This window comes from Phyllostomus discolor, chromosome 1, assembly GCF_004126475.2.
Source record: "Phyllostomus discolor isolate MPI-MPIP mPhyDis1 chromosome 1, mPhyDis1.pri.v3, whole genome shotgun sequence".
Classification (NCBI taxonomy): Eukaryota; Metazoa; Chordata; class Mammalia; order Chiroptera; family Phyllostomidae; genus Phyllostomus; species Phyllostomus discolor.
The window spans coordinates 63,564,604-63,578,021 of NC_040903.2; the positions used below are offsets into that span (position 1 = coordinate 63,564,604).

Here is a 13,418-nt window from a genome sequence, read left to right on the forward strand (position 1 = left end):
TTCCATGTCTTACAGTTCACATTTTAGAAAGCACACCACCACACTTCTGCCAAAGGATTTCTAACACACATAAAAATATTTATCTGCTTTTCTAAGGCAACGCTTTCTGAAGTTCTCCCAAATGTCTCTACTCACATGAAATCCCTAGGTGCTTTTAGGTTCTCAAATTACATGTTTCTGCTTAAATAATATTTTTAAGAGATAGAAAATCACCATCTACTTACCCAGGAGACATTTTTGCCCTTAGGAGATTTTGGCATGGCAACATGCAGTACTGAGGTGGCCAACAACAGTTGTGCCAACATGGACAATCCAGTGGAGTATTTATTCCAAATGTCTTTGTTACCCAAACGCAAAAAGTTCCCTCATTTGCCAGTCACAGATATCATAAGTAACAGTGAAGATAACCTTCAGATAACCCATTTTTCTTCTCAGTACTAAGCATGCAAACACACACATAACAGATCACTACGATAATCAGTCAGTGAACAGACGCAGAAGCTGTAACCTGTGTATCTTTTATAGATCTGTAAAATCCAGAGTGGAGTATTTCCTTAAAAAATCCAAAACTCGAATCCATGTGGAAACATCCAAAAATCACAGAGGAATCCCTGTTTTGGTTGCTACACTCCCATTCCCAATTACTCTCCAAGCTTTAATAAAAAGCTTGGTAGTGGTAGCTTGCAATTTTTTTCTTTCTTCTTTTTTTTTTGGTAAGAAAAAGAGTGAAAGCAAGTAGCTTTGAGGAGCCTTGTAGGTTAGCTGCTGGCATCCATCTTAGGAGGCGCCCAACTCCAGGGCTGCCCAGAGGATAAAGAGAATGCAGAGATCAGTTTCAATAAATAATACATAGTCTCAGGTACAATGCGTACCTGGAAGTACGTTCCGCGCAGCCTCACACCGGAGGTATTGCTCTCTCTGCAGATCCAGGGAGTCACAGGGCACCTGTTGTTGATGGGAGTGCTCCATGCGAGTCTAGTCTCCTAACAACCAGTCACCTCTGTTTATATGGTAAGAAAAGTAGAAGCCCCAGAGGGGAGCAAATTAGATGCCCCAGATAGAAGAGCACAGCTGGAAATCAGAGTTCGCTCTCTTTCCTTTGTTTTTGAGTCCTTGTATCCCGATTCTTTTACCTCCTGTCAATCTAGATTAACTAAGCAGATCCAGGCTAAATTCTGCTACTATCAGTAGTGATTAGTGTGAGTTGATGAAATCGGATTATACAGGCTGAACTCGGCCTTCTCTCTAGGCAGGCTACACCACGGAGTGGAAAGCCTGGTGTCCTTGTCTTCACCAGACTGAAGCTTTCTAGAAGGTTCTGCCAAAGGGAATATTCTAACAAGAGAAAACCTGGCCTCTTGAAGCTGCTCATATACAAACAGAGGGGAAGGAACCATCTATTTCATTTTCTACTTTTTAAAAAAATTCCATTGTTCTTTTTTCAGATTTAAAGTTAAATTATAGAAGAAATACATGGCATTTTTCCATTTCACTGTATGTTTTTTTTCCCCAGAAGGGTATCCAATTTTACCAAGGAAATGAGGTCATGGGAGGCTACAGAAGAAGCTGGGAACTGGCAGTCACTTTTGTTGAGCATCTATTATATACCAGGAACAACATAGGGGAACTTACATATACTCAAGCTCAAGCACTCTTGGAAGTAGGTATTAATATCAATATGTTAAAGAGGAAAAAAATTAAGATTTAGAGGTATTCACCAAGGCAATGTTTTTTAGACCCTTCTTTCATTGAAACCAAATGGTACCACCAGGATATTTTTGAGGGTTTTTCCCAACTAAAAGAATATATATATATATATATATATATATATATATGTATATATATTCTGAGGACCATATGTTTTCATTAAATGTCTAAAATTTTCTGGCATTATGGTTCGTGCTTATTTTAAAAATAACAATGTAGTAGGGCTCCTTATAAGAAACATTTAGGAATAAATTTTTGTAAAGTATTTAACACTAAAGGGGGAGGTCTACACAGTTAACCACAAAAATATCAGTATTGCTGGCAAAGGGTCTGAATGACTAATGATTTTGGCCATACATTCAGCAGATATAGTTAATAATAGCTAACATTAATTGAAATGCTCTATGTAGTATCCTACCTTTTCAAAAATCTTTATTAGTCAAAACAACCACAATCTCATGAGGTTGATTTCAAATGATTTTGTATGATTTTGATAGAGGCAGTATTTAGCAATATTAAATTAAAAGAAAACATGATGTTATAATTAAAATTATAGATATAAACTGAATTTTCAATAAGTTCAAAATGAGAGGAAACATTTAAATAGACACAGAAGTTGAGATAAAAATATGTAAAATGAATTTGTCCTTTATGGTGAGCATCGTGTGTGTGTGTGTGTGTGTGTGTGTGTGTGAAACCCTGTCTGCTTCATTACACCACAGGCCCCTTAAGGACATGGCTCATTCTCCTATGTGCTTATTTCTTTGGGAAATATAGGACTTACTCATGCTTGCTCAATAACTGTCATTGGTTAATCGGGTGCAATTTCATTATGAATTTTAAAACAGTTTGTTGAATAAAATTTTCTGTTAACAATTTCTTCAATATAATACAAATGAAAACAGATCAAGCAACATCCATTAATGATGGAAACACTCAATAGAATAGCTATACCACGAAAGTACTTCAACATAATAAAGGCCATATAGGATAAACCCACAGTTAATGTCATTCTCAGTGGTGAAAGACTGAAAGCTTTTCCTTTAAAATCAGAAGCAAGACATGGATGCCCATGAGGAAGGCTCTCATGGGTCTTCTTCAACACAGTTCTGGAAGTCCCAGCCAGAGCAGAGGCAAGAGACAGAAATAAAAGGCATCCAAATTGGGAGGGAAGATATAAAACTATCACTTTTTGCAGATGACATAATTATTTACATAAAAATCCTAAAGACTTCACACACACACACACACACAACTATTAGAAACAATAAACACATACAACAAAGTTGCAGGATACAAAAATCCATGTATAAAAATCCACCACATTCCTATATACTAACAATGAAATTTTAGAAAAAGAAATGAAAAAAATTCCTTTTGCAATTGTAACAAAAAGAATAAAATACCTCAAAATAAACTTAACAAAGGATGTGAAGAACCTATATACTAAAAATTACAAAGCATTATTAAAGAGATTAAAAAGACAATGAAATAGAAAGATATTCCATGTTCATAGAGTAGAAGAATCAACATAGTTAAAATGTCCATATTACCAAAAGCAATATACATACTTAATGTAATCCCCATCAGAATCCCAATGTAATTTTTTAAAGAAATAAAAAAAATCATCAAATTTGTATGAAAACCAAAAAGACCCCAAATAGCCAAAGGAGTCCTAAGAAAGTAGAACAAAGCCAGAGGTATCACACTCCCTGACTTCAAATTATGCTGTATAGCAACAATAATCAAAGCAGCAATGTGGTTTTAATTTGCATCTCTCTGATGGCTAGTGATGCTGAGCATCCTTTTATATGTCTCTGGGCACTCTGTATATTCTCCTTAGAGAAGTGTCTGTTCAGGTCCTTTGCCCATTTTTTAAATAGACTATTTGTCTTCCTGGTGTGGAGTTATGTGAGTTCTTTATGTATTTTGAAGATCAAATCCTTGTCGGAGGTATCATTGGCAAATATATTTTCCCATGCGGCTGGTTCCCTTTTCATTTTGCTGGTGTTTTCTTTAGTCGTGCAGAAGCTTTTTAATTTGTTATAGCCCCAATATTCACAGTAGCATTACTTACAATAGCCAAGTGCTGGAAACAGCCTAAGTGCCCATCAGTAAATGAGTGGATCAAAAAACTGTGGTACATCTTATACAAGAGAATGCTACTCAGCAGAAAGAAAGAAGGAATTCCTACCTTTTGACAGCATGGATAGAACTGGAGAGTAGTGAGTATTATGCTAAGTGAAATAAGCCAGGCAATGAAAGACAAATACCATATGATCTCACCTATAAGTGGAGCCTAACCAACAAAACAAACAAATAAGCAAAATAGGATCATAGACATGGAAATAAAAAACAGACTGACAGTGACCAGAGAGGTGGGAGGAGCATGATAATTGGGGAAAGACAGGGAAGGATCAAGTCAAGGAACATGTATAAAGGACCCATGGACAAAGACAATGGAGGGGGAAGATTTTAATGTGGGAGGTGGGAGATGGGTAGGGCAGGGGAGAGTAATGGGGGAACAATGGGGACAACTGTAATTGAACAACAATAATTTAAAAGAAAAACAGCCTGATATTGGCAGAAACACAGACACACAAACCAATGATACAGAACTGAGAGCCCAGAAATAAAACCACATGTATATGGGCAAATAATTTTTGACAAAAGAGTAAAATACATACCATGGAGAAAAGAAAGCCTCTTCAATAAATGGTACCCACAAAATTGAAAAGCCACATGCAGAAAAATGAAACTACTCTAGTTTGTCCCCATGTTCAAAAATTAATTCAAAATGGATAAAATACCTAACTGTTAGATCTGAAACAATGAACTACATAGAAGAAAACACAGGTACTAAACTCGTGGACCTTGGTGTTAGAGATTTTATGAATTTGACCCAAAAGGCAATGGAAGTAATGGCAAAAATAAATGAATGAGACTATATCAAACTAAAAAGCTTCTGCACAGCAGTAAAGAAACTATCAACAAAACAAAAAGGCAACCAATGGAATGGAAAATGAGTTTGCAAACAATAGCGCCAATGAGATGTTTATATCCAAAATGTACAAAGAAGACATACAAGTCAACACCAAACAATCAATCTAATGAAAAAATGGGCAGAAGACCTGAACACACATCTCCCAAGAAGACCTACAAATGGCCAAAAGATATATGGAACGATGCCCATCTTCACCAGCTATTGGGGAAATGCAAATCAAAACTACAATTAGGTACTACCTCACATCTGTCAGAATGACTATTATCATCAAGACAAGTTAATAGCAAGTGTTGGAGAGGTTGTGAAGGAAAAGGAACTCTCACTCACTGCTGGTGGGAATGTAAACTGGTACAAGAATTATGGAAAAAATATCAAGGCTCCCTCAAAAATTAAGAATAGAGTTACCATATGACCCAGCAATACCTCTTCTGGATATCTACCTCCAAAATTTGAAAACATTTATTTGCAAATATATATGAATCCCTATGCTTATTGCAGTATTATTCAAGGCAACCAAGACATGGACACTACCAGTGTGCATGTGTCTTTTGATAGATGATTGGATAGAGAAGATGTGGTACATATATACTATGGAATACTACCCAGCCATAAGAAAAGATGAAATACTGCAATTTGTGAAAGCATGGATGGACATTGAGAATATCACAGTAAGCAAAATAAGTCAATCAGAAAAAGCTAAGAACCATATGATTTCACTCATATGTGGGATATAAAACTGAATCTCATAGACATAGACAATGGTATGGTTGTTTCCAGAGGGGAGGGGGTGGTGGCAATAGTAAAGGGCAAAGGGGGCCAAATACATGGTGACAGCAGGTGACGGGACTTTGAGTGGTGGGCACACAATGCAATATACAGAACCTGTATCATACAAATGTGCATTTGAAACCTATATACTCTTATTAACCAATGTCACCCCAATAAATTTAAATTTAAGTAAATTGTTTAAAAAGCAGATAAAACAATTTGGAATACATGATAAAACATGAACACTAGGGGTTACTTGTTTAGATTTATTTAGATTTATATTTTTATATCTTAGATTTCCTAAAAATCACAAGTTCAGTGTTCTAGAAGCAAGTTGTGTAAAAGACCAGACTGTGTGACTCCAGACATATTTAATTTCATATCCTCTGGATACATTTAACTTTAAACTACAACTAAATTTTTGTCCCTTTGGAACATAATGGTCTCAGGTTGTTATGGATTGAATTATGTCCTCCCCCAAAAGTATGTTCAAGTTGCAACCCAGTACCTCACAATATGACTTTATTTGGAAATAAGGTCTTTACAGAGGTAGTCAAGTTATGGGGCCTACAGTCATTACTTCTATTCATCATAGTATTTGAAGCCTTAGTCACAGCAATCAGACAAGACAACAAAGTAAAAAGCATCCAAGTTAGAAGGGAAGAAGTAAAACCCATTATTTGCAGATGACATGATGCTATATATAGAAAACTCTAAAGATTCCACCCCAAAAATTTAGAATTAATAAATGACTGTAGTAAAGTCACAGGATTCAGAATCAATATATACATCTGTTGCATTTCTATACAATAATAACAAATGATCAGAAGAAGAAATTTAAAAAATAATCTCATTCATAAGTGAATCAAAAAATATAAAATAACTAGGAATACATTCAACTGAAGGGGTGAAAGACATGTGTTCTGAAAAATGTAAGACACTAAAGAAGAAACCTGAACAAGACACAAATAAATGGAAGGTTATACCTTGCTCATGGATTGAAAAAAATTAATATTGTTAAAATGTCCTCACTACCTAAAACAATGTAGATTTAGTGCAATCTCTATTAAAATACCAATGGTATTTTTCTCAGAATTAGAACTAATTCTAAAATGTATATGGAATCTTAAAAAACTCAAAGAGCCAAAGAAATCTTGAAAAAGAACAAACCAGGAAGTATTATATGCCCTGATATCAAACTATACTACAAAGCTACAATAATCAAAACAGTACAGTACTGGCATAAAAACAGATATACAGCTCAATGAAATAGAATATAGAAACCAGAAATAAATCCTCACATATTTGGTCAAACAAACTATGACAGAGAAGGAAAGGAGATACAGTGGAGTAAAGGCAATCTCTTCAATAAGTGGTGTTGGGAAAACTAGACAGATAGAAGCAAAGAAATGAAATTGGACCACTTTCTCACACTAGCCACAAAAATAAATTAAAACTGGATTAAAGACCTAAATGTCTTTAGGTCTTTTAGACATGAAACCATAAAACTCCAAGAAGAAAACACAGATGGTATACTATTTGACATCACTCTTAGCAATAACTTTTTTTGGATATATGCCTGTAGGCAAGGAAACAAAGAAAAAATAAACAAATGGGACAAAATAAAACTAAAATTTTTTTCAGAGCCAAAGAAAAAGCACCAACAATATGATAACACAACCTACTGAATGGGAGAAGATACTTGCAAATGATGCATCCAATAAAAACTTAATAAACAAAAAATTTTACCCTTTGTGACAGCATGAGCAGACCTGAAGAACATTATGCTAAGTGAAATAAGTCAGTAAAAGACAAATACTATATGATCTCACTTATATGTGGAATCTAATGAACAAACTAAACTAATAAGTAAAATAGAGACAGACATATAGAGAGTGAGATGACAGCTATAGGGGGGAAGGTTAGGAGGTGGAGAGATCCAGCAAAAAGGAAAAAGGACTCATGGGCATGAACAACAGTGTGGTGATTGCAGGGCTGAGGGGGGTATAAGGATGTTAAATGGTAATAGAAAAAAAAACACAATAAAAACTTTAAAAATGAGTTAATAACTAAAGTATATAAGAACTCATACAATAGCAAAAATCAAACCATCCAATTTTTGAAATGGTCCAAGGACCTAAAGAGACATTTCTCTCAAGAGGACACACAGATGGCCAGCAAACATATGAAAAGATGCTCAATGTCACTAGTCAGGAAAATGTAAATTAAAACCTCAGTGAGATATTACCTCAGAGTAACTACCATAAAAAAACAACGGATAACAAGTGCTGGCAAGGATATAGAGAAACGGAAACCTTTGTGCACTGTTGGTGGGATTGTAAATTAGTACAGCTACTATGGAAAACACTATGGAGATTCCTGAAAATTTTTTTAAAAATACTGTACAGTTTTGACTGTTGTAGCTCTGTAGTATAGTTAATATCAGGAAGCATGATACTTTCCATTTTGTTCTTTCTTAAGATTTCTTTGGGTCTTTAGGGTCTTTTGTGGTTCCACATAAATTTTAGTATTAATTGTTCTATTTCTAAGAAAAATGTCATTAGTATCCTAATAGGGATTTCATTGAATTTGTATATTACTTTAGGTAGCAAGGACATTTTAACAGTATTAATCTTTCCAATCTATTGCCATACTATCCAGCAACCCCACTTCTGGTATTTATCCAAAAAAAAAACCCCAAAAATTTTAATTTGAAAAGACATACACACCCCTATATTCACTGCCACATTACTAGTATTAGCAAGATATGGGAGCAACGATGTCCATTAATAGATGAATGGATAAAGAAACTGTGCATATATATGATGGACTATTATTCAGCAGTAAAAATAAATCGAAATCTTGTTATTTGCAACAACACTGATGGATCTAGAGAATATTATGTTAGGTAAAATAATTCAGACAGAAAGACAAATACCATATGATTTTACTTACATGTGGAATCTAAAAAAAAAAACTAAGTAAATAAATAAACAGAACAAAACAGAAACAAACCAACCCATAGATACAGAGAACAAGCTGATGGTTGTCAAAAAAGAGAGAGTGCACAGGTAGGAATGAAAAAAATGAGGTCATTAGGGTGGGCCCTAATCCAATATGACTAGTGTCCTTACAAAAAAAAAAATAGGGAAATTGGAACACAGAGACAGATGTGCACAGATGGAAGGTGAAGGGAAGACATACAAGGAAAAGACTGCCATGTGATTGGAATGATGCATCCACAAGCCAAGTAATGCGAATAATTTCCAGCAAACACGGGACACTGGAAAAGGCAAGGAAGGATTTCCCCCTGGAGCCATCAGAAAGAGCATGGCCCTGCTGACAGGTCCGTTTCAGACTTCCAGCCTCCAGAAAGACGAGACATGTATCTCTGCTGTTTGAAGACACAAGTTTTGGGTACTTAGAGCAGCGCTAGCAAACCAATACAGATTTGTCAATTCAGTGAGTCTTCTTTTGTTTTGTTTCAATGACTCTTTGGAGTATTTCAAGCTTCTTTCATTAATTTCACTACAGTCTGGGGTGGAGGTCACTTTCACCTTCCCCTAAGCCTGAGTGGCACCTCCACCAAAATCCTAAGGGTAAAAATGTTAATTCATTTTTAAATTGATTTTAAAGTATACCTATACCATCTTATATATTTGGTTTAATTTTTAACTTAATTCATAGATTATCTACACATTTCACATTAGGCCTCCTTAACTGGGGCTCTTTGAATCTAAGGAGTCTGTGGATACAATGTATGAGGTTCATGAACTTGAATAGGAAAAAATTATATGTTTTTGTCAGTCACTTATGACAAATATATTATTATATTACAAATATATTAACACATAGTAGTGTTGGTAGTATCTTTGACATCAGCAAGAGAAAGCACAGATATTTTCATATCAGATTACAATTGTTTCAGATGTCTTAAAATACTATGTCTATTTTTTAGTTTATGATATACCGGCTGAATTCTTTAAGGGAAATCTGTGATTTTTTTTGCAATTTATTTTGAAATACATAAAAACACGATGATGGTTTGATGATGCATGGGTGGACGGACAAATGACGAGACATGTGATACAGCAAGTATATTACCGGTAAGCATGAATGGGAGAGTCCCGGCATGCCCATGTGGGCATTCTATCTAATATTCTTTCAAGATCATTAGTCTTGCTATTCAGGGCACTAAGAAGCATATACATGATCATGTACAACCTTTATAATTTTTTAAAAGCTAATTTTCAATATTAGTAAAATTTGTATGAAGTTGTAATGTTTAAAGGCAAATGCCTCCAGACACCTAGTGTTATATTTCAGTTTATATCTATAATTATAAACCAGCATAATAAAAATTTAATTAAGAAAAAATGAGTGCATACACTACTGTATTATAGATTTGGTTTTTAAAATATTTTGAAAACAGTATTCTTGTATGATTAGTTTCCTTTGTCATTCTACAAAATTTCATATAATGCCTTTAAAAGTATCATTCTTAGAGAGACTCCCCTGGGATTTATGAGACTACAAAAGAGTCCATGGTATGATAAATTTAAGAATTTCATCAATAAAGGAATCATGAAAAAAATTGAATAAAGCAATATTATTCCACAAAGCTATTTCAAAGGATTGACTCTATGGTAAAATTAAAAAAAAAATCAAGTCTTTAAAATGTCATGTAATAACCATATATAAAATTAAAACCTTATGGGTACCCAAGAAATAATTGGCTCATATTCTAGTAGTTACCTACTGATGTGTAACAAACTGTTCCCCAAAATAGTGGCTTAAAACAAAATTTATATCTCATGGTCATATGGGTTCTCACTGGGCTCAGATAGGTAGTTTCCATTTGGGAACTCTGCTGTAGCTATGGCTAGGTAGCTGCTGGGGCTGACTCACCTGAAGGCTTGTCTGGGTTGGACATCTGAGATGCTTTACTCACACAGCTGGCAGTTGATGCTGGCTGTCAACTGGGAGCTAAGGTGAGGCTGGTAACTACAGGAAAACATGTCACCTTTCCATGTTGCTGGAGCTTCTCACAGCATGCCATTGGGGTTCCAAAAGACAGCACCACAAGAGCACGCATTCCAAGAAACTCTGGGTGATATGCAAAGATTCTTACCTAATCTTGAAAATCACACAGCATCACTTCTGCTGTGTGATGCTTGCTAAAAGTAAGCAACAGAACCAGCCCAGATTCAGAGGGAAGGAAGTATACAAGAACATGAATACTGGGCTTGTGGCTCATGAGAGGGGAAAGAGGCACCTGTGGAAATCAGCTACAACACATCCATAAAACTATCACATCCATAAAACTATCACAATCATCTAGGTGAAGGACTGAGCATAATTCTGTTTTTGATTAGTGTGGGACTTCTGACTGCTTACCATGCTCACCTATGACTCCAATTTAGCTAATTATTTCTCAAAGAGCCCCGAATGAATTCCTTTTCCACTGCATTTTTTACTTTGGCCTTGAATAAGTAAAAAATGGGGCCAAATATGTGATTTAGTACTCCCTAGTTTCCCATTAACTCTAAAAATTCAACCACTCTCATTCAATTCCTTCAATAAGAGTGGTCTTTACTGAAGACAAGACTCATTATATATTTTCTGTCATTTACCTTTCCCATTCCAAGGACCAAGCATACTGCTGATTACATAGCAGTTTCCCCCAAAGAAATGAACAGTTGTCATCATCATACAAATAAGATGTGCAAACATATCCTGGCTTTTGAAAGAGGCTGGAGAAACAAAACACACATTGTTATTAGTATGGACTCACATGCCAGCCCTTCTATGGCTGGTTTGTCAGGAAAGAATGAGACTGGTTTATATCCACTGGTGTGATTGAGCATTTTCCTTTTAGTGTATGTGTATGGTTATTGTGTCCAAATAGGAATAGCCCATTGATCAAGGATATTTCAGTAGATTAATCTCTTGACTTTTTAACAGAATTTTTAAAATGGGAAAAGATAATGAAGTGAATTAATAAGTTAGACTATAAAGGGGGGAACACTCAAAATTAACTCCTTGTCCAGTCAATATGGGTCTTTCAGTACTGACTGCTTACTAAGAATTCTACAGAGCAGCATCTCATTGAGTTATTAAGTCTTCCTAATAATGTGTAAGACAAGTACTATTACTCTTCCCATTTTATAGGAAACAGAGACCCAGAGAGTTTGTGACCATGGCAACACCCAGCTCTGATCATCTGGGTGTTGATCCCAACACTCGCCTGCTCAGTGCATCTGTCAGTTATTACAAGAACAGCTGACCTGAAACAGGTTCATAGCATCGCATCCCCCCAGCCCACCTCTGATTTCAGCCCAGCTGCAGTGTAGTTGTACTCTGTGTCTTACTTCAAGCTCAAGCCTTGCGACCTTCCACTCTCTGCCCTAGGGTCTTATGTCCTGCAAACATCCACTCAGTCCATCAGCAAGCCCAGAAATGTGGGGGACTCATTGCTTGTAGAGTCAACTCTCAATAGTAAGGGGACAGGAGCTGATACACAAATGCTCTCAACTGCCATCCTTAAACTCTTCTGGGATGTTTAGACACCCTTCTCAGGGATGCCTGGTGCTATCTGGCTCGCTTTGCCCACATCTGGACGATGTTTTTGTGTACGGATTTTCCTCCTTCCCTGTCTCCCAGAGACCACCCACCCTGCAGAATCCTTGCCTCACGTTCTGCTTTGGGGGCAACAAGATCTTTAACCATTAGACACACCCATGCTGTCCCATAGAGGCACTGCAGTAGACATCCAAATCTGAGTGTTTCTTCTGTGATTTCACTGAGTTCCTTTGGAAAGAGGTGCCTGGCAATGACCGGGGAGCTATACATTTCATATCTAGGCCCTTCAGTTTTCTAATTAGACTGGTCCCCTTGCGAATAAGGACTTTCAGATCTATTTCCCACACTGTACCTAAATAGCTGCCCAGTGTTTAACAGGTGCTCAATTAGTACTTGCTGATTAAGTACACATTTCTCTCTCTTTAAAGGATTATCCCTTTATGTCCTTATCTAACCTATTAAAATGCTAGCAGTATCTTCCCCAGAGGATGCCCCAAGGGCAATTTTCTTTGACTAAGCAGTGCTTTAATCCTAAACTGGGAGGATCCAATGCTAATGAGTGTTACTGTGTATGGATGTGTCCACACTGAACCACCATAGGCTCAAATACAGATGGAGTGAGGATGGGAAAAAGAGCTCAGGTTTGGAGTGACACAGACCAGGGTGAATTCTAACTCAAAATTTACAAAATATGGAAACTGGTACAAGGTAATTAACTTTATTGGACCTGATTCCTCATCCAAATAAAGATTCTAGAGAGATGAGCACCACAGACCTTCTGTGAACATTGTGTGGAATTGTGTGTAAAGAATGTAGATAGCAAAGCACACAGCAGCTCAGTACCTGGGATCTTCCCGCTCCTGGTTCTTGCTTGGCCTTCATGATGTAATTACTGTGATCGACATGTTTGAGTCTGAGATTTCTCTTTTGTAAGGGTAGGATAATTAACGTGCAAGTTTACCTAGTACAGCTGAAGCCAAAACAAATAGGACCATGCGTATGAATGCTACTTGAGATTTGCCTGAGTTTTGGCAGGCAGTGGAGGAGGCACAGGTGAAACTGCTGTGTACAGCTGTAGATTCTGTGCACTACACAGAAGCCGGCCAAAGGGCGAGCTGGGGATGAAATCACAGGTGGCTGAACTTGCCCATTGTGGGTGCATTCTTCTAATTTGTCCACTTAAAGAGAGTCCTTTTCCTAAAATGCACAGAGAGGCCAAAAGGATGAGCAGAGGTCTGTAGTGTGATGAATAAAACAGTAAACTTCTCAAATTCAAATCCTGCCTCTGACATTAACTGGTGGTTCAACTGTGGGCACAGTCCTTCTGTGCTTCAATTTCTTCATGTGTCAAAGAAAA

The 13,418-nt window shown here is 36.5% G+C and overlaps 1 protein-coding gene across 11 annotated transcripts in view; it reads right to left on the reverse strand.

The window, feature by feature from the left end:
• Nucleotides 1–13,418, reverse strand: part of CACNB2 (calcium voltage-gated channel auxiliary subunit beta 2) — a 328,309-nt gene that overhangs the window by 194,387 nt on the left and 120,504 nt on the right. The window contains exon 1 of one of the 11 annotated variants that reach the window (XM_036023663.1): nt 225–1,799. The exons of the other annotated variants lie outside the window; for them this stretch is intronic. Within the exon in view, the coding sequence (XP_035879556.1) occupies nt 225–305 (81 nt within the window). The 5' untranslated portion in view covers nt 306–1,799. Of the gene's footprint in view, nt 1–224; nt 1,800–13,418 lie in introns of those variants that run through there. 11 annotated transcript variants of the gene reach the window in all.